Consider the following 27,315-nt stretch of genomic DNA (forward strand, 5'->3'; position numbering starts at 1 on the left):
GTCGTACCTGACGGAGTAGGCCGCCAAGCTAGCCGCTGCTACATTTTGCAATGGTGGCCCGCCACACTTCACCGTGCCCCTTGACTTTAGGGGGTGTTTAGTTCCTCCAAATTCCAGAATTTGACACTATGCAAAAAGAAGATTCCCCGTCACATCAAATTTGCGGTACATGCATGGAGTACTAAATGTAGACGAAATTAAAAACTAATTGCACAGTTTGGTTGTACTTTGCGAGACGAACGTTTTAAGCCTAATTAGTCAATATTTGGACAATTATTATCAAATAAAAACAAACAAGTTACTGTAGCTACAGTGCGTGGCAAATTCGGCCGGCGCCAACTTGGTGCCCAACTAAACAAGGCCTTAACAAGTTGGTGCACAGAAAGTGACACAAGTTTTTGTTTCATCTTGCATAAATGCCCTGTGGCCCGTAGTAATAAGTTGGTGGGTGCTTCCTGTCTGTGTCCTCGCTTTCTTCTATGAATTTTTCGAGCCAAAAGAATTTGTAGTGAACTGAAGGAGAAGCCAAAAATTAGTGTGTTGGACAAGGTCCACAAATTAATGGCCTAAAATTTCACTCCCTCCGTCCATTGTAAGGCATATTTTCTTATCTGAATTAGTATTAGCTATCTCTAGTATCAATGTTATCTTAACATAAATCCATTGCCACGGTGGCATTAAACATGATGCACGACTGCACGTCCATCACAGAGTGATCAGATAAGTTAGCATGCACGTATTACCTTGGGGAAACATAGGCAAGTGAAAGCCAACCAGACCTTATGCAAGGTACCCAGTTTCTGTTCAACAGTTTATTTGCAGACACAAAAATACACCGAGACAAACATAACACCACAAAGCACAATGGATCGAGAAAAATGCTTATCATGAGATTCATGGGAGCTTAGTCACAGCCCACAAATGGAGGAACTCAGTATTTTCATTATCCTGCCAACAGTAAATACGCCCTAACTAATTTAGGGCGGGCTGCAATGGCAGGACAAAACACAAAGCACAGACACACCCGCACACAAGCACATCAGCCGTATCAATATACACCTGGATCCATCCTTGTTATACTGAGCTCAGCTGAACAAATTGGGAATGCAGGCTCCTGAGTCAGGATTCTGCTGCTCCTTCCAGATACGGCCAGTGACCCGCAGTTTCAGCTCTTTCCTATCTCCGCCTGAGAAGAAGAGAGCTATGTTGCGCTGAATTATTAGGCCGTCATGGCTGTCCCTAACCTTCTGGTGGCTGTCCCGGATGCTGCGGGGAGTTCCCTCCCATATCATCTTCCTGCCATTTGCACCAACCTCAAGGCTATAGCTGTAGTTCCTAGCATCATTTTCATCACCCATAAGCCGGAGGAAAGCCATGTATACTGGTGCCATTCCAAGCTGAAAGGCCTCAAAGTGCAAGCAAAAGTACTGCCCAAAACAATGAAAAACCTAGAAGGAGACAAGATAGTATCAGACTAAATTCACTTGATTCAAAAATAGATAAAGCACAACTTCCTTATATCATCATACTAGTGAAATGTGGTCAGAAAATCTTGTTTCACTAGCTGAATGCATATCATGTGTTTGATTCACGTATTTCCAATGTGGGATGTTGAAAATAACTGATGATGGGATAAGTAAACATCTATTATCTATACTAACATAAACTGATAAAACAAGGCATGAAGGCATCAAGTGACCACTATAACTTAATTCAAACATAGATAAAGCATATAGTAGAATATGATTAAAAAAAATTGTTTCCTTAGCTGTGGCGGTTTAACTTATTTCCAATGCGGAACATTCAAGACAACAGAAGGTAAGATATAAAAACATCTGCACTACTATAAATCTTATCTAACTGGCTAATAAAGAAAGCAATAAAGAGATCAAGAAAATTATAAATATATGGGGATACTTACAGTTAGCATCCAGGTTGCATTTTCAACCTCTCTTGGGTTGGACTTGACATAGCGGTGATTAAATGTACATCCAGAGTGCATGTCCACTTTATGATCATCTCGTAGATGTGCCACAAGAAAAGGAATATCCCCAACAACTGAGCATTCAGAACCAGCATAAGGGCAGTTGTATGGCCTAAAATTACACTGTGACTCATGCTTGAGTTTGCTGTAGTATGGGAAGACTTCTGGACATCCAAGAGAGTAGTATTTGCAGGGGAGCTCAAGTGATTCAGCCACTTTTTCTAATGCCAGACACCTGATGTCACCGAGCTCTTGCCGACAAGTTGGGCAGCGGTTGTGCACCCGAGTTTTGCAGGTGGAACACAGAGTATGACCATTTTGGCACTGTAACATAGGGAAAAATATCAGTCTGCTACAAGCTAATTTTTATGTCGATTGTTGAGTCATGACTTTCAAATGCTAAACCTAGAAAATTCAAAGTTTCATATAATAAATACTAAAACTAGGATGTATGGTTTCATTTACATGGTTTCTAGAAGAGATGAACAACAGGAATGGAAAACAGTTACATCAACAAACATATATTGTTCAATGTACTAGACAAAAAAGGATTATACTAATACAATGGATATGAAAGATGCGTACACACAGCTTCATCTCTTAAAGATTTATGTGCCATACTATAAAATTCAGACCACACAGCAACACTTGGTATGTACTTTGTTTTAACCTTTACTGGTGTACTGGAAAGATTGCTTGACTTGTGAATTCTAAAAGCTCCAAACAAGCTAACTTTGCAGAAAAGGACACCACGTAATTGCAATACTTTTAATTGAATATACAACTAATTAACCTTTCTTACAGATGTGTATCCTAATGCCCCATCCTTATACAAGAAATCCTTTGTGTGCTTTGGCAAGTTATCACCCAATTGGAAAAAATTATGAAAATATGTTAAGATGGTCTTAAGCCCTGTGAGTAAGAAACAAAGAAACTTCAACCCCCCCCCCCCCCCCCCCCCCCCCCCACACACACACACACAACCCCCAACACACAAAAAGAGTAAAGGAAAAGGAAATCAAATAGGAAGGTAGACGAAAAGAAAATGCACAATACTGCAGCATTCTAGTACTTGCTATTGAGTTTTTTCCGCTTCACTTCCGAATGGGAATTAATATAGAGGAACGAGTAAATGAGCTCAGAAACAAATTTTGAAGATGCCTAGTCAGCAACCAAACTACTAAAGAGAACTGAATAACTCATCAAGCAACAGGAAACTTATTGGTCGAGATTTTTACTGGTCAGTTCAGAATCAAACATGAAAGCTTTAGAGCATCCCATGGTTGAATGAATGTTGTGTTATTTGTGTCTGCAAAAAGACACATATTGGAATCATGGTGCGCTATTCAGGAAACAATCATAGAACATCAATAAAACCTTATCAATATCTAAGGTTATTGAAACGCACTCCGGTGAGGAATATATAAGGAATGTAAAGTAAATCAATTCAACAATTATTGAAATGTTCAATTTTGGAGAGACAAAATTTGCTGTGAGAACTATGCAATATAGCAGTAATCCACAAAGAATTCTGTAGGCTCAGAGGAATCCAGAATACACAACAGTAACTTAAAGAACAAATGGCCCCATTAAACCAAAAGGACATCTCTAGTTTGCAAAAACCATACCTTCCTCATGTATATGGGCATGAAAGCATGCAAACACAACATCCTTAAAAGCGCAAATAAACTAGAAATGGAAACTGTTGGGACTTTTTTTATTAGATATATGGAAGGGCATAGATATTGCTTCCAAAGGAACCCAGCACTCTGTAAACATCTGCCCTAACCCTCATTTTTGCTTCTCAGTGTTAAATACACTACAAGCATCGAATGCACGAATGCCATGAATGACCAGGCTTATTCAATACTCATCTGCTAATGCTCTGCCTCACATTCTGATTCCAGGCACAAGCATAAACTCACTCAAATGAGATGCTACTCGATGCGGCACACTGATTTCACTCAGAAGACTAGAGACCTCGGTGGAACAGCTACACACAATCCATTACTAGTTTACTACTAACAAATACGGGAGGAAACTAGACTGAGATAGATAGCATCAATATGCCAAAGCGACAATTACAATCATATTTTATGTTTCTCTGTACCTAAACTGCAATTATTACACAGTTAGCTACACGGTTCGCAGGAAGCAGAGCATGAGCAAGACGCATGGCCAAGCATCTGTGATAGTTGAAGAAGCAAAAGTTATTCCCTTCATATATCAGTCAAATGTACCGATTACGCATGCCTGGGGACAGAAAGATTGCGGGGAATTAAGCGGCCAGGTGTCCCCATGACCAAGAACCCCGAGCACAAGCAACAAAGATCCTACTCCTATACTGGGAGTAGGAGCAGATCACGCAACCCTGGCAGGGCTAACATGCTAAGATCCTGAAACGAAGGCAAGAAAGGAATCGGGGCGGGGCGCAGCACCTGGTGGATGGGCGGGTACATGGAGTTGGTGCAGACGGGGCACTCGAGCAGCTCGTGCACGCCCGTGGCCGGCGATATCACCAGCGGCCCCGCCCCCGCTACCGGGCCGGCGGCACCGGCGCGGTCGGAGATGACGACCACGTTGACGGCGGCGGCGGTGCCGGCGGTGGAGGAGGATTTGAGGAAGGGGCGAGGGAGCTGGGACGATGTGACGGCGGCGGTGTCGTCGTCGTCCTCCATGCCGTCGGAGTAGGACACGCACTCGATGCTGTCCAGCTCCATGTCCCGCAGCAGATCGAGGGGAATCTTGACGGGTGCCCAACTTGGGGCGAGGCTCAGATTCGGCTCTTTCTCTCTCCCCTTCCACGCGGCGGGCCCGGATCGTTGGACGAGGTGCTGCGGGCTCCGAGGACTCGATCGAAGAACTCCACGGGCGCGGGCTGCGAAGGAGGGGAAGGGGAGCGGAGCGGAGCGGATGATGGTGAAGGGAGGAGGAAATTGGGGAGAGGGGGGAGAGGGAGGAATGTGTGTGGGGTCGGCGGTTGCGGCGGGTGGTGGTGGGGGCACTTGATTGTGCTCTGATGCGGTGGGGTCGGGTACCCAGCACGGCGTGGGCGTGGTGCCTTTTTCGGGCGGGTTTTATGACGGGCTGCAGCAGCCTGCTGCGGTGTGGTGCGGCGCACGTTCAAATTTGAACCTGTCGCCCGGCGGACGCAGGAGGACAGCGGGCGTGGGCTGGCCGGCGCCGGGGACAACCGCTGGGGCACACGTCTGTTTCAGGAATTTGCGGTGCCGTCGTGGACTGGACCGGGGGACAAAGGGGCACACCGCACACGAATTAGTTGTGTGGCTATGCACCATGTACATAGGACAAATGTTTTGGTTATATACAAGGATTCTAGGATTTCTTCTCTCTTCTTTCGCCATTTTGGTGCAACCTCTCTCCCTTGACCACTTGTGTTGAAATGTACATGTCAAGCTACTACTTGTGTGCAAGGTTATCAGGATTAGGATCCTAGGTAGTAGTATATTTTTTGTTGCCAAACAATAGCGAATTATACGATAGTATCGGGATACTATCGGGTTTTATAAATTATATATATTTTATGTATGATTTGTAATATGTTGCACATATTGAAGGAAATTATATATTTTATGTACGATTTGTAATATGTTGCATAGATTGAAGGCTAGAATTTTTTTGTATTATTTCAACACCTCTTAACTTTAAATAGTATTTTATCATAATAGAATCATTTAAAATTTCGTTTATAATTGATATCATGGTATCATAGGATCGTAGTTTCAAAATACTATGAAATTTATGTAGGATCGTGTGGAGCCTTTAGGTAGGATCATGATACTATAAAATTTAGGATACTCGGTTGGATTGTAGTATTATAATATTTTAGGATATAGATCGGAATATTAATAAAATTACTCATGTGCATCGTATGCGCTCTAAACCTCATATTGGGACACCTTACCCCATATATTCCTGTCTATGTGCGTTAATTGCGTGACAAAAACACTAAACTAAACCAAGAGAAAAGAAAAACATAGTGCTCTATTTGGATGTGGATATTCAGAGGAAGGAATTGATTGGTCTGGAATACCAAAGCTGACTGGAAATGGAAATGGCCTAGAATACCAATGTCATTGTTTTTATGTGCAAGTAGTTGATAGCTCAAATCAGAAGGAAGCCGACAATTCCAATTCCTAGTTGGATGTCCAAATTGTTTAATTTTACATGCATGAAAATATATTTTTTGTAACTTGCACATGTATTGTAACGATTATATATCAGTTTACACTCAAAAACATGAAAATATTCAAAAAGAAAAAGTCAAAATTGCAGCAATATCATAAAATGGTAAAAAATACTGATTAGAACATCTCATAAATGTTGATCACAAGCATCCATTATAGAGTCGATGCTTGATCAACATTCCAAGTCTCTTACAAGTACCCATAGTAGACCACCTAATTAGCGTAAAAAGATTCATAATATATATTACGTAACAAGTATACACAACATCAGCAACCATTCTTCTCATTTTAACATTAGGATCCATTATTTTCTCAAGTCCATAGGGAGTTCCATAAGTGCTTGGAATAAGTGTTTATTAAGGATAAGCTTAACATAAGACTGCAAAATGTCACATCTATGCACATCTGGTATTTTGTGAGTAACCTAAGGCATTGGTAATTGCTCGATGGATTTTAGAGCATCCTGAAATGATGTCTTCGTATCTCAAGCATGTAAAGAATTTCATCACTAGCTTGTTGCCTCTTTTGGGGTAAATTTGGGGATGTTCACTTGATTGTTTAGGTGTATCTTAAGAACTTTCAACAACTGTCTCGAGGCCATCACCAATTCTTCACTACTTTGTTCTTGTAACAAGTTGTTGCCTTATTACTCTGCACAAAAGACACACATTCACAGTCAAGGAGACTTGTGTTATTACAAAAGTAGAATCTTGTTTTATTACAAAAGTAGAACATAAATAACCAAATGTACATGTACTGACATCCACATATCTAGACCAAACATCCTCACTATCAATTGACAGCTTACTATTTTCCCAATCCTAGCCAAAGTCACTCTAGGAAAGTATCTTACTAATGATCTCATAATGCTTGTCAAAGTTTTGCACCTAAGTCGATATGTTTTACTTTGTGATGTCAACATTACACTTGTTACATACATTATTGATAGAAACATTGTACACATGTGGCTTTCATCCATTTTGGGAATTATCACCATTTTGTGATGCTCAACAAGGACAACCAACAATCAATGTCCATCTCATCTATCCATGTGAGGTAAACCCTCTTTGCTTTTGTTGCAGCCATGTGCTAAAAGTAAAAGATCACAAAAGACAAACAAAAGCTAGGGTAGGAGCACATAAGAGATGAGGGCCTCACATAGGGAAGGGAAATAGGAGAAAATAGGTAGAAGACAGAGCTACCGGGAGGAGGATGGTCAGAGATGGGAGAGAATGAGGACAGCAGGAGACAACTAAAAGCTCTATATTTGGTTTTGGTAATTGAGTGGCAACTAGTGGACTAACCTTTGTCTTAAGTGTTGATTAAGCTAGGTGATGTCCACACCAAGTGTCGGTGCAGAAAGTGACCAACACGTAAATATTTATAGTTTTGTCGTACGTTGTGATCGAATATGTTCTAGCACTCAATGACACAGGGTTTATACTGGTTCAGGCAACGTGCCCTAAGTCTAGTTTGAGTCGGTCGGTGACTTTATTCCTGAGCCCAGGTGCTCGAAGTTTGTTGTGGGGTTACAAACGGAAGGGAGTAAGATAGGGGGTGCAAGAGGTCCGGTCGGACTCTAGACCGAAGGGCTGAGAGTGATGGGAGCTCCTACATGCGCTAAGTTTTCGAGCATGTGCTCTATGTAGCTTTGGAGTGTCTAAAGCTAACAGAGGGTGAATCGATCGTTGGTCGTTCAAATCGTTCGAGTCCTCTCTTGGAGAGTTGATGATGTTCTCTGTGTTTGTGAGATTGATCGTCTGAGAGTCCTACCTATTGGGAGAGAGCGCATCCCCTTTTATAGATGAAGGGGACGACCTTACAAGAGAGGGAGAGAGAGAGAGCATACGTATGCTACTAAGTCTTGTTGCCTATGCTGTCGGGTACAAGATGGTTGTAGGCGTCCATAATACTATAAATGTCAGATGCATGTGGGAGGTTCCGTCGTCTTCTTCTGGTATGGCAGATGTCGGCACCTACCACACTGTTGATGCCTAGAGGCATGTGGGTGGTTTTACCGTGTTCGCCTCGTATGGGAGTTAAGGGCGCCCACAACACTATAGGGCAAACATCGGCGCCCACAACACTGCTGGGGCTCTGACATGCCTAGAAGGTGGTAGGGCACCCTTCTGATATGCCCTGTCGGTACTATGTTGTAGGTGTACAGGGTACGATCCTTGGTATTGCGGTTGACTTGTGCGCCCTGCCTTACTTGCTTCGCTCATTTCCTAGGTCCTCACTGAGCGGGCGTCCCTAGTCGGTTGGTCCTAGTCGGCTCCGACTGTGCCAGTCGGAGAAGAGCTGTAAGCAGAGGTTCAGTGCATCCTCGGTCGGAGACGTGGGTCAGAGTCAGAAGCGGCGGTGGCCAGGCCTTTCAGTCGAAAAAGTGGGCTGGAGTCGGAAGCGAGCGATGTTCCTCCTCGGCTAGGCCTTTCGGTCGGAGAGGCGGGCCGAAGTCAGAAGTGAGGCCTTTCAGTCAGAGAGGTAGGCTAGAGTCGGAAGCGAGCATCGTTCCTCCTAGCCAAGCCTTTCGGTCGGAGAGGCAGGCCGGAGTCGAAAGCGGGCGTTGTTCCTCCTTGGCCAGGCCTTCTAATCGGAGATTGGATCGCCCTTCTGGCCTGTCGTTAGGTATTTGGGCCGGCCTAGGAGTTGCGCATTGTTTGCAACATCGTCTGCTGGGTCAAGTTTTTGCTGGGAAGTAGGTCCATGAGGGACCCTAGGTTTATGAACCCAACAGGAGCCCCTGAGCCCCTAGGCGATTCAGGCATAATTGTCTAGGGGATTTTTGTCTTAACAGCGGGTGCGCATGAGCACACCCACGGGTGTAGCCCCCGGGCGATTTGGGCAGAATCGCCTAGGGGGTTTTGTCAGCGGGTGTGAGTGTGTGCACCTTGGTGGGCGTTGCCTCCTCTTTCTAGTTTCTGACCCATCGTTTCTAGGAGCACGGTCCTAGGTGTTTGGTCGAGGCTGAGGGACAGCTGAGGGATCGAGGGAGATGGACTCGCGGACCCTGGTGTTGGGTGCAGCCAAGGGATCAGGCGAGATGGACTCGCAGACCTAGGCGTCGGGCGCAGCTGAGGGATCGAGCGAGTTAGAGTCGCCAATCAAGGCATCGAGCGTGCCAAGGGATCGGACGAGGCGGACTCATGGATCCAGGTGTCGGGCGAGTTGGAGTCACGGATCCAGACATCGGGCGTGCCGAGGGATCAGGCGAGTTGGAGTCACGAATCCAGGCGCAGCCAATGTCGTGCCAAGGTATTGGTCATCCCGAGCCCCTGAGCCCCATTGGGCTCGGAAGGGGTTGGTTGAGTTTCGTGCGTTACCCCATCCACGGTTTCCGCAATCGGAGAGGCTAAGCTAATGTTGCTTACCTCGATGGCTCGAGTGACGCGCTCAGTGAGCTCGCTAACAGGCACGTTCGAGTGAAATCCGGGTCCGTCGTTCATGACGGGGTCAGCATAGCCCTCATGTGGCATTCCACTGCTCCTTAACCCACGTTCCGATAGATGCCTAGGTCATTCCGAAGACCAACCCAGGTGGCCTGCTAGCCTTCCCTCGATGGAGATTCTGTGGGCATGGCTCGAGGTTAGGATCGAACGAGAAGGTTGAGATGATCCTATTTGCTTCAGAGCAGACTAGGCGAGGGCCGTTGGGGTTCATCTACGTTTTCTCCCCTAGCTTTGTTTGACGCGTGGTGGCCTCAAGCCCTTCGTGGGCCAGCCTTCGAACCCTGGTAGGTCGTTGCTCATGTTGAATGAGGCAACTACCGCTTCATGACACAACATGGAGCGTTGTGATGCATTTAACTGCATATGCGATGCTTTGGATGTATGGGATTTGTATGAATGAATGTGTGAATGCATGTATGAGAATGAATGAATGAATGTTTATGCATTTAGAAAATCAAACAAAGTAAGGGGGATTGGTAGAATTACCTTCACGACTCGAGTGACGGGGTTTGAGGAGCTCCTATTGGATATGTCCGATCGGGATCCACATTCATCATTCATGACGGAGTCGGCATGGCCCACATGGGGCATTCCTTTGCTCCTTACCTGTCTCTCGACATTCGTCTGAGCTGTCCAATCGACTCAGGAAGCCCGTTGGTCTCTCCTAGGCAGAGATCCTGTAGTTGGGCCTTTCTAAGTCCCGCCTGGGAAGGCAGAGGGTCACCTGGGGGCAGTTGCGTCTTGTTCCCCATGCGCGGCATGTGGTAGTGGTGGGCCATGCCCAGGCCACATCCCGTCTAACCTGGCACTATTTCATCGGGCAGGGTGCGTCCCATCGGTCGGGGCGCGTCCCATCATATCCCATCCATATTGAATGGGGAAGAGAGAGGGTTTCTTGCCCCAATCCTTTGCCTTTCCTCAACTGCTTTGCCTCTTCTTTAAATAGGGGAAGGGAGAGGGCTTTCGTCCTATTCCTCCGCCTATTCCCCAACTGTCGCCTTTCCTCCTTCTTCTTTTTTGCTAAGAGCATTCGTGTGCGGCGGTTCCTAGGAGACAAAGGGAAGAGCGAGGGAGAGGAGAAACTCATAGATCCATTCATGAATTCATAGCGCAATGTCGAGCTAGAGGTCATCCGTTGTGAGTGAGTCGGTTGAAAGGTCATAATGGCTAGAGAGGGGTGAATAGCCTATTAAAAATTTCTACAACAACACTTAACAAACTGGTTAGACAATTATGAGGCGAAGCAAGTGTTGCGCTAGCCTACTAAAAATGCAAGCCACCTACCACAATTCTAGTTTATATAGTTTCTATCCACACAATAGCTATGACACTACACTAAGTTAGTGTGCTCTCAAAAGCTAACTAAAGAGCCACACTAACCAAACTAATAAGCTCTCACAACTAGCTACACTAAAGAGCTTGACAACTAGTTTGTGGTAATGTAAAGAGAGTGAGCAATTTGTTTATACCGACGTGTCGAAGAAGGAGCCAATCAATCACAAGAATGAATACCAATAAAGACCAATCACCTCGAAATCAAATGATGAACACAATGATTTTTACCGAGGTTCACTTGCTTGCCGGCAAGCTACTCCTCGTTGTGGCAATTCACTCACTTGGAGGTTCATGAGCTAATTGGCATCACACACCAAACCCTCAATAGGGTGCCGCACAACCAATACAAGATGAGGATCACATAAGCCATGAGCAATCCACTAGAGTACCTTTTGGCTCTCCATCGGAGAAAGGTCAAGAACCCCTCACAATCACCATGATCGGAGCCGGAGACAATCACCAATCTTCGCTCAACAATCTTTGCTGCTCCAAGCCATCTAGGTGGCGGCAACCACCAAGAGTAACAAGTGAATCCCATAGCAAAACACGAACACCAAGTGCCTCTAGATGCAAACACTCAAGCAATGCACTTAGATTCTCTCCCAATCTCACAAAGATGATGAATCAATGATGGAGATGAGTGGGAGGGCTTTGACTAAGCTCACAAGGTTGCTATATCAATGCAAATGGACAAGAGAGTGAGCTTGAGCCGGCCATGGGGCTTAAATAGAAGCCCCCATGAAATAGAGCCATTGTACCCCTTCACTGGTGTCGGTGTTTCGTACAAGCACCGGCAAGTAAATTTATAGTAATGCGTGTTAGGCCCAGATGGTGCGCTAAAGGACACAAGATTTATATTGGTTCGGGCTGAATGTCCCTACGTCCAGTCTGTTGCTGCTCGTGTTATTAGCACCAAAAATGGTTCATAGTAGGGGGTACAAACGGTCGAGAGAGGGACTGGTCCCAAGTCTCTGATGGAAGGGTCGAAAGGATGTCCAGAGCCTGATAGCAGCTTGACTGTGTGTGATGTGTGTTGTTCGTTAAGGGTCGGTCCCTTTGTTGGAGGAAGTGCATCCCCTTTTATAGATGAAGGGGGTGGCTTTACAAGTGAGAGGGCTCGGATGCGTACGCTACCTAGCCTTGTTGTTCACGTCTACTAAGCCTTGTTATCAATTCTGGCGGGTGCAAAAGGATGATAAGCGCCTACAATACTATCGATGCCACTGTAGAATGTCAGGATGGCTATAGAGTACTACCTCGCGCAGGGTATGGACTCTGGTACAGTGGTTTTGACTTATGAGCCTTGCCCAGCCTTGCTCCGCACGCCTTCTGGTTCCTATGAGTTCCCGTCAGAGGGACGTGAGGTCAGGGTCTGAAGTAGCGCTGGGGCAAGGTCTTCTGATCGAAGAGGGCGTCAGGAGGCCAAAGCGAGCGTTCTAGTCTGGTGGACCTGAGGGGCCATGAAGCGGGTGCCGCTCCCTTGGGGGCATAACATGGTGATAGCACATCCGTCATTTGTGGAGGACGTGAGTCTTTTTCTAGACCATAGTGGTTGTCGTATGTCTACGTCGGGGTCCATGCCCGAGGGCTGAAGTCGGCGCCCACAACTCTATAGGGCGAAGAGCACGCGCCCATAACACTATTTAGGCTCTGCTATGCCTGGAAGGGTCTAAAGCATCCATCCCGTCGTTCCCTGGCAGTACCTTTCCTATAGGGGCGCAGGGTATGGACTCTGGTATAGTGGTTTTGACTTATGAGCCACGCCTTGCCTTTCTCCACATGTCTTCTAGTTCCCTCCGAATGGGGAGCCCCCGGTCGGATGGCTCCAGTCGGCCCTCAGTGCTCCGGTCGGAGAAGAGCGGTGAGCAGGCTTCCCGCGAGCCCCGGTCGCGGGGTCGGAGCAGGAAGCAGTGTTGTGGGTGTCCCTTGGGTGAGACCGAGCCTGTCCCTCGGGGATCGGGCGAGGCAGAGTCAATCCCTAAGCTTTCAGGCGAGGCGGAGCTGGCCCTTATCCCTTGGATGAGACCGAGCCCGTCCCTCGGGGGTCGGGCGAGGCGGAGTCTATCCCTCAGCCCTCGGGCGAGGCGGAGCTGGCCCAAAGGCGTTGGGCGAGGCGGAACCAAACTCCAGTCATTCGGGCAAGGAACGTAGTGGTGCCCTTGTCCATCCAAAAGTTTTTAACATTCGATGGTTATTGGTTCCACCTCCTAGGGTATCCCAGTGTTAGGTCCCCAATAGTAGCCCCCGAGCCCCCGGGTGATTCGGACAGAATCGTCCGGGGGGTGTTTTCAATTTCGTCGGAGTTAGATTGCCAGAGGGTGCGCGCGAGCGCACCCAATGGGTGTAGCCCTCGAGCCCTTGGGTGACTTGAGTAGAGTCGCCCGGGGGGTAGTATTGGACCCTTCATGGGTAAGGCTGAAGAACTTGGTTTTTTGTCGATGGGACATTTTTAAGGGAATCACGGTATTCCGTTCGTGGGAATTTTACTCAGTTCCAGCCTAGCTGGGTCCTGGCTGTGGATCAAGGCCCTGGTGATGCTTGCATCTTTGAGTTCTGGTTTCTCACGAGCCCATGCTTCGTTGGGGCAGCCATTGAGTTTGTTTGGGCCGACCCCCGGTCGTTATGGGCCCAGACAGATTAGAGAAGAGATTTTCCTGGTCCACGTCCCCTCTGTGGGAAAAGAGTCCGGTCGCTTCGGGAAGGCGAACCGTCCAGCGCAATTTTTGTGGGAGAGGATAGGGATTGCGGGCGTGTGTCCCGCGACGTGACGCGACGGTGCGCGTGGTAGGCCCGGAGATCGAGGCAGACGGTTGCCCTTCTCGCATCTGTCGCCCCTATAAAACCACGGGGTTCGCCCCCAGGGTTCCATATTTTGCCCTCTCGCCTTCACGTCTGAAACCTCCGCTGCCAATCGCCATAGCCTCCTACGCCCGTGCTGCCACCGCCGTCAAACTCGCTGCTGCCTTCTTCTCCATGCTGCTCCCGTTGTCGCAATGGACCCAGGGTTCAAATCCAACATCTCCCTTCGACGCCTAGAGGGCCTCATCCACCAAGGCCTCCTTTGCCCATTGACCGCCGTCGAGGAGTGGTGACTGCTCGGTGAGGAGGAGGAGCCATAGCCGCCTGAAGGGTACGTCGTGTCTTTTGCTCACTTCCATGAGCAGGGATTCGCCATGCCCGCCCATCTGTTTTTCTGGGGATTGCTGGACTATTATCAGGTGGAACTGCAGCACCTTTTCCCCAATGGGATCCGGCACATTGCGGCGTTTGTCGCCCTGTGCGAGGGGTTCTTGGGGATCGGTCCCCACTTTGACCTGTGGCAGTATATCTTTGCCGTTAATTTGGTGAAGAGGTGGGTCGGGCAGCAAGAGCTACATGCGCCAGTGGGGTGCACCAGCATCCACCTCCACAACAATCGAGGGAGGATGTACCCGCTAATGTGTTTATCCTACTCCAATAAGGGATGGCATTCACAATGGGTTTATATCAAGAACGACGCCGCCGCTCCCTTGCTAGCTTTCACCAGGCGCTACATCTTGGAGGCCCTGGTGTCGTGGGGGTGGGGCGTCCCGGGCAAGAGGAAGAAGTAACTCAACAGTCTTCTTGCCGCCATCCAAACTCTGAAGTAGAGGGGCGTGAAGGGGTCGGGGATCATCGGCGCCTACCATGTGAGGAGGGTGGCGCCGCTGATGGCGCGCGCACTTCCCCTGTATTAGATGGTGCCCGAAGCGTCGTTTGAAGAGACGGTGCTCGTCGATGAGGCGCTCCCTTTCTCTGAAGTATCGCAGTGAATCAAGGAGGCAATGGAGCCCATGAAGGACTCTGCTAGCACTGTCCTTGAGTTTATGTATCCGGTGCCAGGGCATCCCCCGATGCGACCAAAACCGGGGTTTGTTGACTTTGTAAGTTTTCTTGCCTCTTGCTCCTTTCTTCTCTTGTAATTTCCGATCCCCTGATGTTAACCTTGGGATGGTGGGATCAGTCGGGGGGACTGCACTTCAAGGACAGCCCAGCTCTGTTGCTGAAGGACCCAACCCGGGCGGCAGCGAACCGCGCCGTGGCTTGTTGGGACAAGAAGATGTGGGAGCTTGCGAAGAAGAAGGAGATACAGAAGCAGCAAGCTTGAGATCAAGGAGAGGAGACAAGTAGTGAAGATGATGATGATGACAATGAGTCAGATGAGGAAGCAGCCGGCTTGGATTGGGGTGACCTAGTGAACGAGGACTCATTGCCCATGGAGGGACCCTTCCTGTTCCACGTGGAGGGAAGCGAGTCTATGGGAGCAGTGGAGCAGGGCCCACCCCTAGGTCTAGTGTGAGTCGGTGGATCCGCCGCTACCCTCGGGGTGCCGGTGGAGGATCGGTGGACGGGAGGGGTCAGATCCGAGACCATCCCCACGGTGCTGGTGGAGGGGGGCGGCTCCGACACCATGCCCCGAGAGGTGATGGAGGGGAGCGTCTCTGGTGCCGCGCCCCATAAGATGGTGGAGGGGAGCAGCTCTGACGTCGTGCCCCGAGAGGTGATGGAGGGGAGCGGCTCTGGTGCTATGCCCCATGAGATGGTGGAGGGGAGCGGCTCCGATGCCATGCCCCGAGAGATGATGGAGGGGAGCGGCTCTGGTGCTACGCCCCATGAGACGGTGGAGGGGAGCGGCTCTAACGCCATGCCCCGAGAGGCGATGGAGGGGAGCAGCTCTGGCGCCGTGCCTCTTGAGATAAGGGAGACAAGCCCCCCTACCTCAGAGCAGGGGGCAGGCTCGAAACGGTCCCACCCGCATGAGTTGGAGCAGGGGTCTAGGGTTCATCCTCGAAACATACCCGCCGCCCAAAAGCGTCAGAGTATGTCATAGACTCCCCTCATTGTTCCCTTTATTTTTCTGTTCCGATCTTACGCTTCTTCCTCTTTTGCAGATTCTTGCGATGGGGCCACCCTCTAGGGCTAGCACCCAAGAAGAGCCTTGCCCTTCAGATGGGATGGCTGGTGCTGCCCGATGTCGCCCTTGTTTTGGGCAGGAGTGTCATGGCCTCGTTGGCCGGTCCAACGATGCCCGTGGTGGTGCTCGCGCCCTTGGTGGCTGCTGAACAGGCAACCACGACCGTGTCAGGCCAGGAGCAGCCGAACGCAGCCATGGTTGTGTCCGAGGGGGTGGCGCAGTCCGCGCCTCCGGTGGCCACAGAGACGGCGCCTGATGCGGATCGGGCGGAGTTGGATGCGGCCACAGTGGCATCCGAGGGAGCGACGTAGTCTGCACCACCAGAGGTCCAGATGGGGGAGGCTGCGACCGCGTCAGGCCCGACGGGGTCGGATGCGGCCATGGTGGCCTCCGAGGTGGGCCAGACGGGGGAGGATACGACCGGTGGGTCTTTGGGCATCTTGGCGGTGGTGGGAAGGACTCGCCAGTCATTGCCCCTAGCCCTATTGTCGGGGGGCAACCGTTCTCCCGCGTGGAGCAAGCCAACGCTCCATTGGATGGATGCTCGGGATCTGTCGTCGGCTCTATTCTCGCTTGATGATGTTGCTGAGAGTGTGGAGTGGGAGAACCTTGACATCAGGTTCTCGGCCATGATCAATGCCTTGAATCAGGCCAATGGAGCCCTACGCGAAATCATCGTTCCTTCTAGCCGGGTATTCGCCTTGTTCTCCTCCTTTTCGTATCCTTGTGTTTTCGTGTTTTTAATACCGGTCTTCTTTTCAGAATCTTGCTGCCCGTAGCCGGAACAAATCTCAGTTTCTCCGCGAGCGAAAGGCGGAGTGGGACCGCCTCACCGAGGAGGCCCGGCTGTGAGGAGATGTGAGCGCGCAGCTTGCTGTCGTCCAGCGGCAGGAGGTCAAGGCACGTCATGACATGGAGGAGTTCCATGCAATGTTTGAGGATTTGTCAGCGAGGACGAAGCTGGATGAGGAGGAGATCGCCAGGCTCCGAAAGGAGCGAGATGAGCTACTGCAGAAGAATGCTACGTCTAGTGAGCGGGCCGGCGAGCTCCTAGCGGAGCTAGAGATGGAGTGAGATCTCAAGCTTAAGGTTGAGGAGAGGTCCATGGTGTTGCAGCAGAGGGCGGACCGGACCATCCGGGAGCGCGATGAGGCGCGTGGGGTGGCTGACTCCCTCCGGGCGGATCTTGGGGATGCGGTGAGCCGGAGGTTGGACGTTGAGAATGTTGTTACTAGGTTGAAGAAGGAGCTTGTCAAGGTGCGAGGGATCCTCCGGGTCAAAAGCAACGAGCACGACCTTCTGCAAACTGCCGTCGGTGTGGTTACCAATGCCCTAGAGGTGGCACAGCCAGAAGGATCTAGCTCGCTTGCAGCTCGTGCCGCGAGAATCATGGCACGGGTAGGCCAACTTGAGGAGGACGCCTTCCATGCCGAGATCACCCAAGCCTTTGCTGTCGCCCATTCCCATTATGATCAAGAGATCAACCTGAAAGTAATGAGTCATGGTTTTGCGCCTGTTTATGATGACGATGAGCTAGACAAGATGGAAAAGGTAGTGGCTCCCCTCGTGCGGAACCTGGTGGACCAGCTGAAATAAGAGATTCTCCCTTCGCGGAAGTAGTTAGCTTGATAAACACTTATTTGTAATATGTGAACAAGTGTCAGTATTTTTGTGTCCTGGAAACAGTTTTGTAATTTTTGTTTCATTTGTTTAATCTTACCTTCTTCTCTTTTTTGTGATGAAAAGATTTTGACAATCGATCCTTCCATTTGTTAAGACCGTAGGGCCCGAAGTTTTGTGGAGGAAATTTTAAGTGTGCTGGTGAGCAAAATTACCATATAGCTATCGGGGCATGGGCTCACGCGGGTGACCCGGGTTCAATCCCTGGCAACGACGCCATCTTGCCAGTCTGTTCCCCCAAATCTTGCCGCCTGTCTTGATGCGAGGAGGAGATCTAATGTAATGTTTTTTTCGAAAAAAGAAAGGAGGTACCCATACCTTTATTAGCCCCCGAGTGAGATCTGACCCCTTGCGGTTGCTAGGGTCGGATGTTACTAGAGACCGGAGTGAGGGAGGCGAACTTACATTTGTATTTACTCGTACCTCTTACCTAGGACTTTGATGATCGCTGCATGACCGTGCGTTATGAGCTTGCTAACAGGGATGTTCGGACAGAATCTGATCCCGTTTGCTTTGCGGCGGGGTCGGCGAAGCCCTCGGGGGGTGTTCTGTTACTCCTTTGCCTGCCTTCCAATAGATTCCCCCTCAATGGGGTTTCTATGGGCTCGGCTAAAGGCTAGATTGAACAAGAAGGTTGAGATGACCCTATTCGCCTTAACGTGGGTCGGGCAGAGGCCATTGAGGCTCATCTGTGTTTTCTCCCCTAGCTCTTGTTCGATGTGAGGTGGCCCTGGACCCTTCGCTGGTCAGCCATCGAACCTCGGTCTCTCGATCTTGGATCGAGTGGCTTGAGCCCCCGAGCCCTTGAGGGTCTGCTAGGGGTTGGCTGTGTTTTCGCACGCTACCCTGTCCTCGGTTTTCGCAGCCAGAGGGGCTAAGTTGATGACACTTGCCTTGATGGCTCGAGTGTCGCGCTCAATGAGCTCGCTAGCGGGTATGTTCGTGTGGAATCCGGATCCATCATTCACTGACAGGGTCGGCAGAGCCCTCATGTGGCATTCCACTACTTCTAAACCCGCCTCCTGCAGATGCTCAAGCTGTTTGTTGGGCTCAGGCGGCCTGTTGGCCTCTCCTCGATGGAGATTCTATGGGTCTGGCTCGAGGTTAGAATCGAATGAGAAAGGTCGAGATGTCCCTGTCCGCTTCTGAACGGGGTCGGGCAAGGCCACTGGGGCTCATTTTTATTTTTCTCCCCTGGCTCTGTTTGACATGAGGCGGCATCGAGCCCTTCGTGGGCCGGCCTTCGAACCCCAGTCAGGCATTGCTCATATTGAATGAGGCGGCTACCGCTTCGTGATGCGACACGAATCATTGAGATACAAGGGTTTGCATATGCAATGTTTGAATGTATGAATTTAACATATAGTTTAATCGAGATGAAAGCGGGGGTCGGTAACATTACCTTGGTGGTATGAGCCGTGGGAAGTTCCTACTAGATGTGTCCGAGCCAGGTTCGGGTCTGATGTTTTTGACGAGGCCGGCGTAACCTGCATAAGTATCACTACTTTTGTTTTTGTGATTGATTTTTAAGCGATCTGCCAGCCTTCCCCCTGAAGGGGGGCTCTGCAGGTGGGCCCCTCCAAACTCCTTTCAGGAAGGCGGGAGCTAAGGCTAGTGGTGTGAGGAATTATGAACGCGATTATGCTGGTGAACCAAAAAAACACCGTAGCCGTCGAGGCGTAGGGTCTAGTGGTTTGTTTAGTTGTACTCATCGTTGTATTCCCACATGCCATGCTTTTGGTTTCCCAAACGTAAGGAGGGGTCGAGCTAAGAGGGTGTTTAAACAAACATGCACCCTCGGCAGCCCCCGAGCGATGTCCGTGCTCCTACCATTGCTGGGGTCAGAGGCCCAGTAAAGAATTTAATACTCAAAGTAAGTAAACAGGGGTACTTATCTTTCAATTGGTCATTCGTTCGTTGTTTTGCCTGGGCCGCCCAATTGACCCAAGAGGCCCGTTGGAGTCCCACTGGAGGGAGGTTCCATCGTTGGGTTGTTCCATGGGTCTGCCTGGGGAAGCGGAGAGTTGCCTATAGGTGAGCGTGCCCCGGTCCTTGTGCCCGGGGCGTATTAGTGACGGGCCATGCCTGGGTGACGTTCTGACTTACCAGGCGGCGTCCCGTCGACCAGAGCGCGTCCTATTGTTTCCGGTGCGTCCCCTAAGATTTCTTTCGCCTTTCCTCTGCTACTGTGCCCCTTTTTTAAATAGGGAGGGGGAGAGGAGTTCTCCCCCCATTCCTAGCCAGCCTCTGAGCTGCCACCACTTCTCCTTCCTTTCCACCGAATGCGAGGGAGAGAACAACTCACATGTCTGTTTGTGAATCCGGGGCGCGATGTTGAGCTGGAGGTCATCCCACGTAGATGAGACGGTGTGAGCCGCCCTTGCTGTGGGCGTACCACCACCACCGATGGAGGAGGGGCATTGGAGGGCACCGAGCATTGTCGACCTTGCCATCGTTCATTGTGGCCTTCCTTTGGTGGGAAGCGCCTCCTATCCCAACGCCGTTGTCGGGGTTAGAGCTGATGATGATGGCGTAGTCCTTGAACACCCCGGCGGAGGGGCACCGCATTTGCCGGCGCGGTGCTCAACGTTGCGGATGACGGTGCCTTCGAAGATCTCGCGGCGCAGTGGGATGTTGCCGATGGAGAGCGTGGTGTGGCAGCCGCAGTAGACGAACTGGCCCATGTACATGCCCAGACATTGCCGATGGAGAGCTTGGCACGGCGACCACAGTAGTACATGTAGTAAAACAGCAAATACTTCTTGATGCCGTATGGGAGTTTCTAGCGGCCCCTTGCCTTTCTCCGCACGTCTTCTGGTTCCTTCCGAATGGGGAGCCCCCGGTCGGATGGTTCCAGTTGGCCCTTAGTGCGCCGGTCGAAGAAGAGCGGTGAGCAGGCTTCCCACGAGCCCCGGTCACGGGGTCGAAGCAGGAAGCAGCGTTTTGGGCCAAGCCTTCCGATTGGAGAGACTGCTTAGAGATGGCTGGTGCCTAAAGCGAGTGCTCCGGTCGGAGAAGTGGGCCAAAGAAGCTGATGAGCGGGCGCCTATTCTTACGGGTAGACCTTCCGGTCGATGACTGGACTACCCTTCCGGCCTACTGTGTTTTAGTTTTTTGGGCTATCCCATGGAATATATGTTCTTTTCCTGGGCCAAGCCTAGACGTGGAAGCCGGTCCTCGAGGGACCCCGGGTCAAATGTCGTGCTACCGGAGAGTGAGCAGCCTGCGCCTTCGTCGGTCGCGCCGTCAGCAGATGCCGCTGGGTCGGTTTAATACCTTTTTTTAAAATACAAGTAGTTAGTAAATGTAAAAAGTTTAAGTTCATGGGGGAACCCCTGTGTAAAATGTTCGTGTGTGTTTTAATGACTGCAATCGGTTTTTTGTTTTTGTGATGGAGTTGCTCCGTTTGGGGAAGCTTGTTCCCTTTCGTTCCTTAGTTCTCCCTTAGCATAATTTTGTTTTAAATTTCTTTCTATCTCATACCTGCCCATTTGTTCCGTAGGTCGCAACTTTGCAAGCCCGAGGCATGGCCCGCGACGCTCGGCCGGTCGTAGCCATAGGAAAAGGCGGGGTGCGATCAGTCGGAATGTTCTAAAGCAAAGTTACGTAAGGTAAAACAAAGGAACGAACTACCCTTTTGTTCAGGTAGGAAGGAATTTCTTCATACAAAACCAAAAGAGTACTTAGGGTAAAAACAAAAACAAAGGGGTAGTAGAGCCCCCTAGTGGAGCCCCCGAGCGCCCCAAGCCAAAAAGTGTTCGGGTCGGGCCGCTCTTACAGAAACGTTCGCTAAGTAAAGGTAAGACTGGAACTTAGGAAGAGAAGAAGAGACATAGCTGTTCCAAGGTCATCGGAGAGAGCGTCGTTGTTGTTGTCCTTCAGTCGGTCGACTTTTGGTCGGATCCCTTTGTGCTCCAGTCGTCTGGATCCTTGTCCGCTGCGCCCCCTTCTTCGGTCGCTATCTCCTCGCCTTTTTCTTCCTTTGGCCTACCAGGCTACCTCAGTAGGCGCCTGAGGAGCTGGCAGTCCTTGTAGAGATGGTTGACAGAATAGTTGTGGTTGGTGCGCGGGCTCTCCATCAGATCATGGAAGTGGCCCGGAGGGTCTTGCTGGCGCTAAGTGCCCGCGTAATCTGCCACGGCGGCCAACGCGGAGTTGGCCAGTCAGTGGTGATCTTTTCTGTTCTTCTTTCCCCTCTGTGTGGAGGGGCCTTCGTCTTGATCCTGGTGCTTGGCCTTGCATTTGTCGCGGCCCCCGTTGAAGCGCGGCAGAAAAGGCGCTTGCTGGGGTGTTGGACAAAGGTCCATGGTTCCAGGCTATCAAGGCTAGGACTCCGACCGACACTGCGCGCGTCTTGGTTTGGCCCAAGCCGCGCATAGATAGGCGGTTGGCACGGGGTGGCCATCAAGTCAAGACGAGGTGCGGTTGAGGCTTCTTGTGCCACAATCAGTGGTTGTGGCGATGATAGGGTGTAGTGCCCCATCTGCTGCGTCCTTGTTCCCTAGATGGGGAGCGAGGTCGCGAGTCGGCATCGTGATATGGAGCACTCTGCTTGTTGAACGATGGCGGTCTCCAATAGTGCCTGGAGGTTCTGGTGGATTGCTCATCCACGAGGGTCATTTGGCTTGGGCAGGTCACGTAGGAGCATTGCCGCGACGGCAACGTTCTGGCTGGCCTGAGCGAACTGTGGGGGGTTGCCTGTCGGGGTTGCCTCCTCTCTGGAGATGCTTTGGACGTGCCCCTTGGGGGTTTGCGCCATGAAGCATTCCCGGGAAGGGTGATGGCTCCCCCTGCTGGAGTCAGAGCTGGAGGACGACTCTGGTTCCTCCGTGAGGAGCCCGTGGAGTGTCTCCAGATCGTGTTCAATTGCCCCCACGAACTCGCTGTCCGTAGGTGGCTGAACCATGCGTAGTGCCAGAAGGTGGCCAGCGGTTGCCGTAGCATTGCGGAGGCCGAATGGAAGCACCGTCGAGGCGCGCTGTGTGGAGCGTTCCATAGAGAGGGTGATGTGGCGTGGGGCATCTCTGGACGACTGGGGTCCAAGGGAGACACCGGGCTGGCCCTCAAGCCTTCGGTAGCTAAAGTTGATGGGAGGGAGAGACTGGACGGCCACGTGGGCTAGTGCCAACTCTCCTCCCAGTGTGATGATGAAATCCAGGTCACCGAAACACACGCGTGCGCCCGGGACCCAGCTAATTGCATGGTTAGCCATCCGAGGCCTAATTTGGAACGCGCAAAGTCCCCTACTTGGCGCGCCAACTATCGGTGTTTCGTATAAGCACCGGCAAGTAAATTTATAGTAATGCGCGTTAGGCCCGGATGGTGCGCTAAAGGACACAAGATTTATACCGGTTCGGGCTGAATGTCCCTACGTCTAGTCTGTTGCTGCTCGTGTTATTAGCACCGAAAATGGTTCGCAGTAGGGGGTACAAACGGTCGAGAGAGGGACTGGTCCCAAGTCTCTGATGGAAGGGTCGAAAGGATGTCAAGAGCCTAATAGTAGCTTGACTGTGTGTGATGTGTGTTGTTCGTCAAGGGTTGGTCCCTTTGTTGGAGGAAGTGCATCCCCTTTTATAGATGAAGGGGACAGCTTTACAAGTGAGAGGGCTCGGATGCGTATGCTACCTAGCCTTGTTGTTCACATCTACCAAACCTTGTTGTCCATTCCGGCAGGTGCAAAAGGATGATAAGCGCCTACAATACTGTCGATGCCACTGTAGAATGTTAGGATGGCTACAGAGTACTGCCCTGCGTAGGGTATGGACTTTGGTACATTGGTTTTGACTTATGAGCCTTGCCCAGCCTTGCTTCGCACGCCTTCTGGTTCCTATGAGTTCTCATCGGAGGGACGTAGGGTCGGGGTCTGAAGTAGCGCTGGGGGCAAGGTCTTCCGATTAGAGAGGGCATCCGGAGGCCAAAGCGAGCGTTCCAGTCTAGTGGACCTGAGGGGCCATGAAGCGAGTGCCGCTCCCTTGGGGCCATAACGTGGTGATAGCACATCCATCATTTGTGGAGGACGCAAGTCTTTTTCTAGACCATAGTGGTTAGCGTATGTCTACATCGGGTTCCATGCCCGAGGGCTGAAGGCGGCGCCCACAACTCTGTAGGGTGAAGAGCACGCACCCACAACACTATTCAGGCTCTGCTACGGCTAGAAGGGTCTAAAGCATCCATCCCGTCATTCCCTGGCAGTACCTTTCCTATTGGGGCACAGGGTATGGACTCTGGTATAGTGGTTTTGACTTATGAGCCATGCCTTGCCTTTCTCCACACGTCTTCTGGTTCCCTCTGAACGGGGAGCCCCCGGTCGGATGGCTCTAGTCGGCCCTTAGTGCACCGGTCGGAGAAGAGCGGTGAGCAGGCTTCCCGTGAGCCCCGGTCGCGGGGTCGGAGTCGCGAGGTCGGAGCAGGAAGCAGTGCTGTGGGCATCTCTTGGGCGAGACTGAGCCCGTCCCTCAGGGGTCGGGCGAGGCGGAGTCAATCCCTAAGCTTTCGGGCGAGGTGGAGCTAACCCTTATCCCTTGGGTGAGACCGAGCCCGTCCCTCGGTGGTCGGGCGAGGCGGAGTCTATCCCTCAGCCCTCGGGCGAGGCGAAGCTGGCCCAAAGGCATCGGGCGAGGTGGAACCAAACTCCCATCATTCGGGCAAGGAATGTAGCGACGCCCTTATCTGTCCAGAAGTTTTTAACATTCGATGGTTATTGGTTCCACCTCCTGGGGTACCCCGGTGTTAGGTCCCCGATAACTAGGCACAACATGGGGTGACCGAACGCTCTGGTCATATCGACTGGACGCTGGACCTCAGCATCTGGTCTTGCGATGCGTGCCACGTGTCCCCTCTCTTCAAATTTTGATTGCCCAATCTCAATGGTCAAGTGACGGCCAGACGCAGTAGCTCAAAGTGATCGGACGATGAACCCCAGCGTCCGATCGTTTCTAGTAAGCATCCAGAGATGACTTTTCACAACCGGACGTGTCCGGTCATGCTCAACCGGACACACCCAGTGTCTGGTCACTCGAAAACTCCTCTGTCCACTACCACATCAGCAGGACTGGACACACCCTATCAGCGTCCGGTCACTGAGTGACCCAGCGTTCGGTTAGAGACCGACGCTATGCGCCCTTTGCTGCCACTGACCAGACGCTTCGGTCCAACCGAGACCAGCGTCCAGTCACTTATAGTGACCTTCGTCTTTTCTGTCTAGGGCGCCGGTGGCACCGTCGGACTATCCACACTCCGCTGGTGAAGTTTCTAACCCTTGCTCAAATATGCCAACCACCAAGTGTATCACCATATGCACGTGTGTTAGCATATTTTCACAAAATGTTTTCAAGGGTGTTAGCACTCCACTAGATCCTAAATACATATGCAATGCGTTAGAGCATCTAGTGGCACTTTGATAACCATATTTCGATATGAGTTTCACCCCTCTTAATAGTATGACTATCAAACCTAAATGTGATCACACTCTCTAAGTGTCTTGATCACCAAAACAAAATAGCTCCTACCATTTATACCTTTGCCTTGAGCCTTTTGTTTTTCTCTTTCTTCTTTTCAAGTCCAAGCACTTGATCATCATCGTGGCATCATCATGTCATGATCTTTATTTGCTTCACCACTTGGAATGTGCTACCTATCTCATGATCACTTGATAAACTAGGTTAGCACTTAGGGTTTCATCAATTCACCAAAACCAAACTAGAGCTTTTAGTGCTGACTACCTTCACTGAGAAGGGGGTGCTGTCGCTGAAGGAGGTGGTGCACTGGAGGGCTTCCACAGGGGAGGCTTTTCTATGGCCTCGGGCCGGTGAGGTCATCTCCTTCCTCGCCTTCCACGAGCGTGGGCTAGGATACCCCATGCACTAGTTCCTACGTGGGCTTCTCAATGAGTGGGGCCTAGAGCTGTAGCACCTCAACCCAACTAGGGTGCTGCATATCGTGGCTTCGTCACCGTCTATGAGGCCTTCCTTGGGATAGAGCCGCATGCGGACTTCTTCCGGTGGCTCTTCTCTGAGTGAGCCTTGTCGGCGGGGGACCTACCTAGGATCGCGCTGGTGGGGGGCTTTGCGTTGCAGAAGAAGCCAAGTGCGTTGGGCGCCTACCCTGCATACTCCCCCTATGACTCCAACCGGGGGTGGCACGGAGAGTGATTCTACATCAGGAACCTGGTGGAGATGCCATTTTTGTCGTTCACCAGTAGAAGGCCAGAGAGGCGGGACTGCTGGTCATGGGGCCTGTCTAGCCAGCAGAACAAGCTAGAGGTTATTGGGGCGGAGCTCTAGAAGTTGGTGCAGCAGGGCCTTGATGGGGTGTGGGTGTTTCACACCTTCTTTCATCGTCAGGTCGCCCCACTAGTGGAAAGGACATGGCCAATGTGGATGTGGATGTACACCGGCCTGACGGACCATGACCATGCATCACCAGAGGAGTTGGCGAAGGACGAAGTCTGGAGCTAACTCGACCAGGTGCTGCGACTGAGGCCCAAAGAGTCCCTCGACGGAAAGCCCAGAGCTCTTCACGCTTCGAAGCTATGCAACCTGGTACGGTCTCCTTTCCTTATTCCATGTCCCTTTCGATACTGCTCTCCTATAATCTTGACTTCGAGTCATCCATTTCGTATGGACTCAAGCACTACAAGTCCTAGCCGCATCTTCTGAAGGGGCTGGAGGGCATGGCTCGGCGGGTGGCCCTGAAGGAGGGGGTGGACGGCTGGAAGAAGAAGAGAGCTGAGAAGGCTCGAAGGAGGCACCAGAAGGAGCAGGATATCGCCCCACGCACGCGGGCCAAGGAGAATAGAAGTGACGTCAAGGCGGAGCTTAAGTCGAAGGACCCCATAGAGATGGGTGACGACGTGATCTCCTTAGAGGAGGAGGGAGGCCGGGAGGTCGCATCTTCGGTGGTGCATCGTGAGTCTACAGCCATGTCTGTTGGCGGTAGGCATGAGGTAGAGAGGCGCGGCGACGTTCCCACGCCAAGGAAGCGTGCCACAAGGTCGGACTCCGTCGGCAAGCGGGAGGTGAAGTGGACGTGGTCGCTACGCTCCTCGAAGGCATCACCGGCCTCGTCCCCACCTGCTCTAGGCGCGGTGGGGTAGGCCAGGTGATCGAAGGAGCAGGCTCACACCCGTGCATCGTCGGGGATGGCGCTAGCATGCGATCCACACTAGAAGGATGCCCCGCCAGTTGCTCTGGTCGGCGTGCCCCGAGCCGGAGGGCGCGGTGATTCGTGGGCCAATCAGGAGCCGTCCGGATCAACTCCCCCCTGGTCAAAGTGAGGGGCGCGGGTCACCACCTGTGAATGGTCCCCGTCTAGCGGGCCCATTGCCGGCGGGTCGAGGCTTCAGAGCCCTGCCGCTTGCATACCGGTATGTATTCTTTGTTTCTTTTTTATCTCATAGTTGAGTTTTTGTAGTGTGACTGACCTATTCCTTTTGACAAGGGCTAGATGCTGATGGGGTTGAGTATCGCCTTGGCTCCTATGTGGGTGGAGTGGACACCCAGCCTGCATTGAGCCACGACAAGCGGCGGGGGGAGCAGGCCGGTGGTGGCACGTCCTTCCCCTCCAGGGGTGGTGCCTTCCCAGCCGATCGCAAGTACGACAGTGGCAGAGGTGAAGGTGGCGATCCTAGTGGCGGCAAAGGCTGCGTTAGAGGTGACCCCAGCGGTCCCTCCCCCACCGGCTGTGGCAGAAGAGGAGAGGGAGACTGGGCTCCCTACCTCGCCGGGC

The 27,315-nt window shown here is 51.3% G+C and overlaps 1 protein-coding gene across 1 annotated transcript; it reads right to left on the bottom strand.

Moving 5' to 3' along the window:
- Positions 1-871: 871 nt before the first annotated feature.
- Positions 872-4,948, bottom strand: LOC136476229 (E3 ubiquitin-protein ligase SINAT5-like). Its single transcript, XM_066473989.1, has 3 exons — positions 4,423-4,948; positions 1,922-2,308; positions 872-1,448 (listed from the first exon to the last, which is right to left on the bottom strand). The coding sequence occupies exons 1-3, from the start codon at positions 4,702-4,704 to the stop codon at positions 1,086-1,088; spliced, it is 1,032 nt and encodes a 343-aa protein (XP_066330086.1). The 5' UTR covers positions 4,705-4,948; the 3' UTR covers positions 872-1,085.
- Between the last annotated feature and the right edge of the window lie 22,367 nt (positions 4,949-27,315).

Source organism: Miscanthus floridulus, chromosome 8 (genome assembly GCF_019320115.1).
Source record: "Miscanthus floridulus cultivar M001 chromosome 8, ASM1932011v1, whole genome shotgun sequence".
NCBI lineage: Eukaryota > Viridiplantae > Streptophyta > Magnoliopsida > Poales > Poaceae > Miscanthus > Miscanthus floridulus.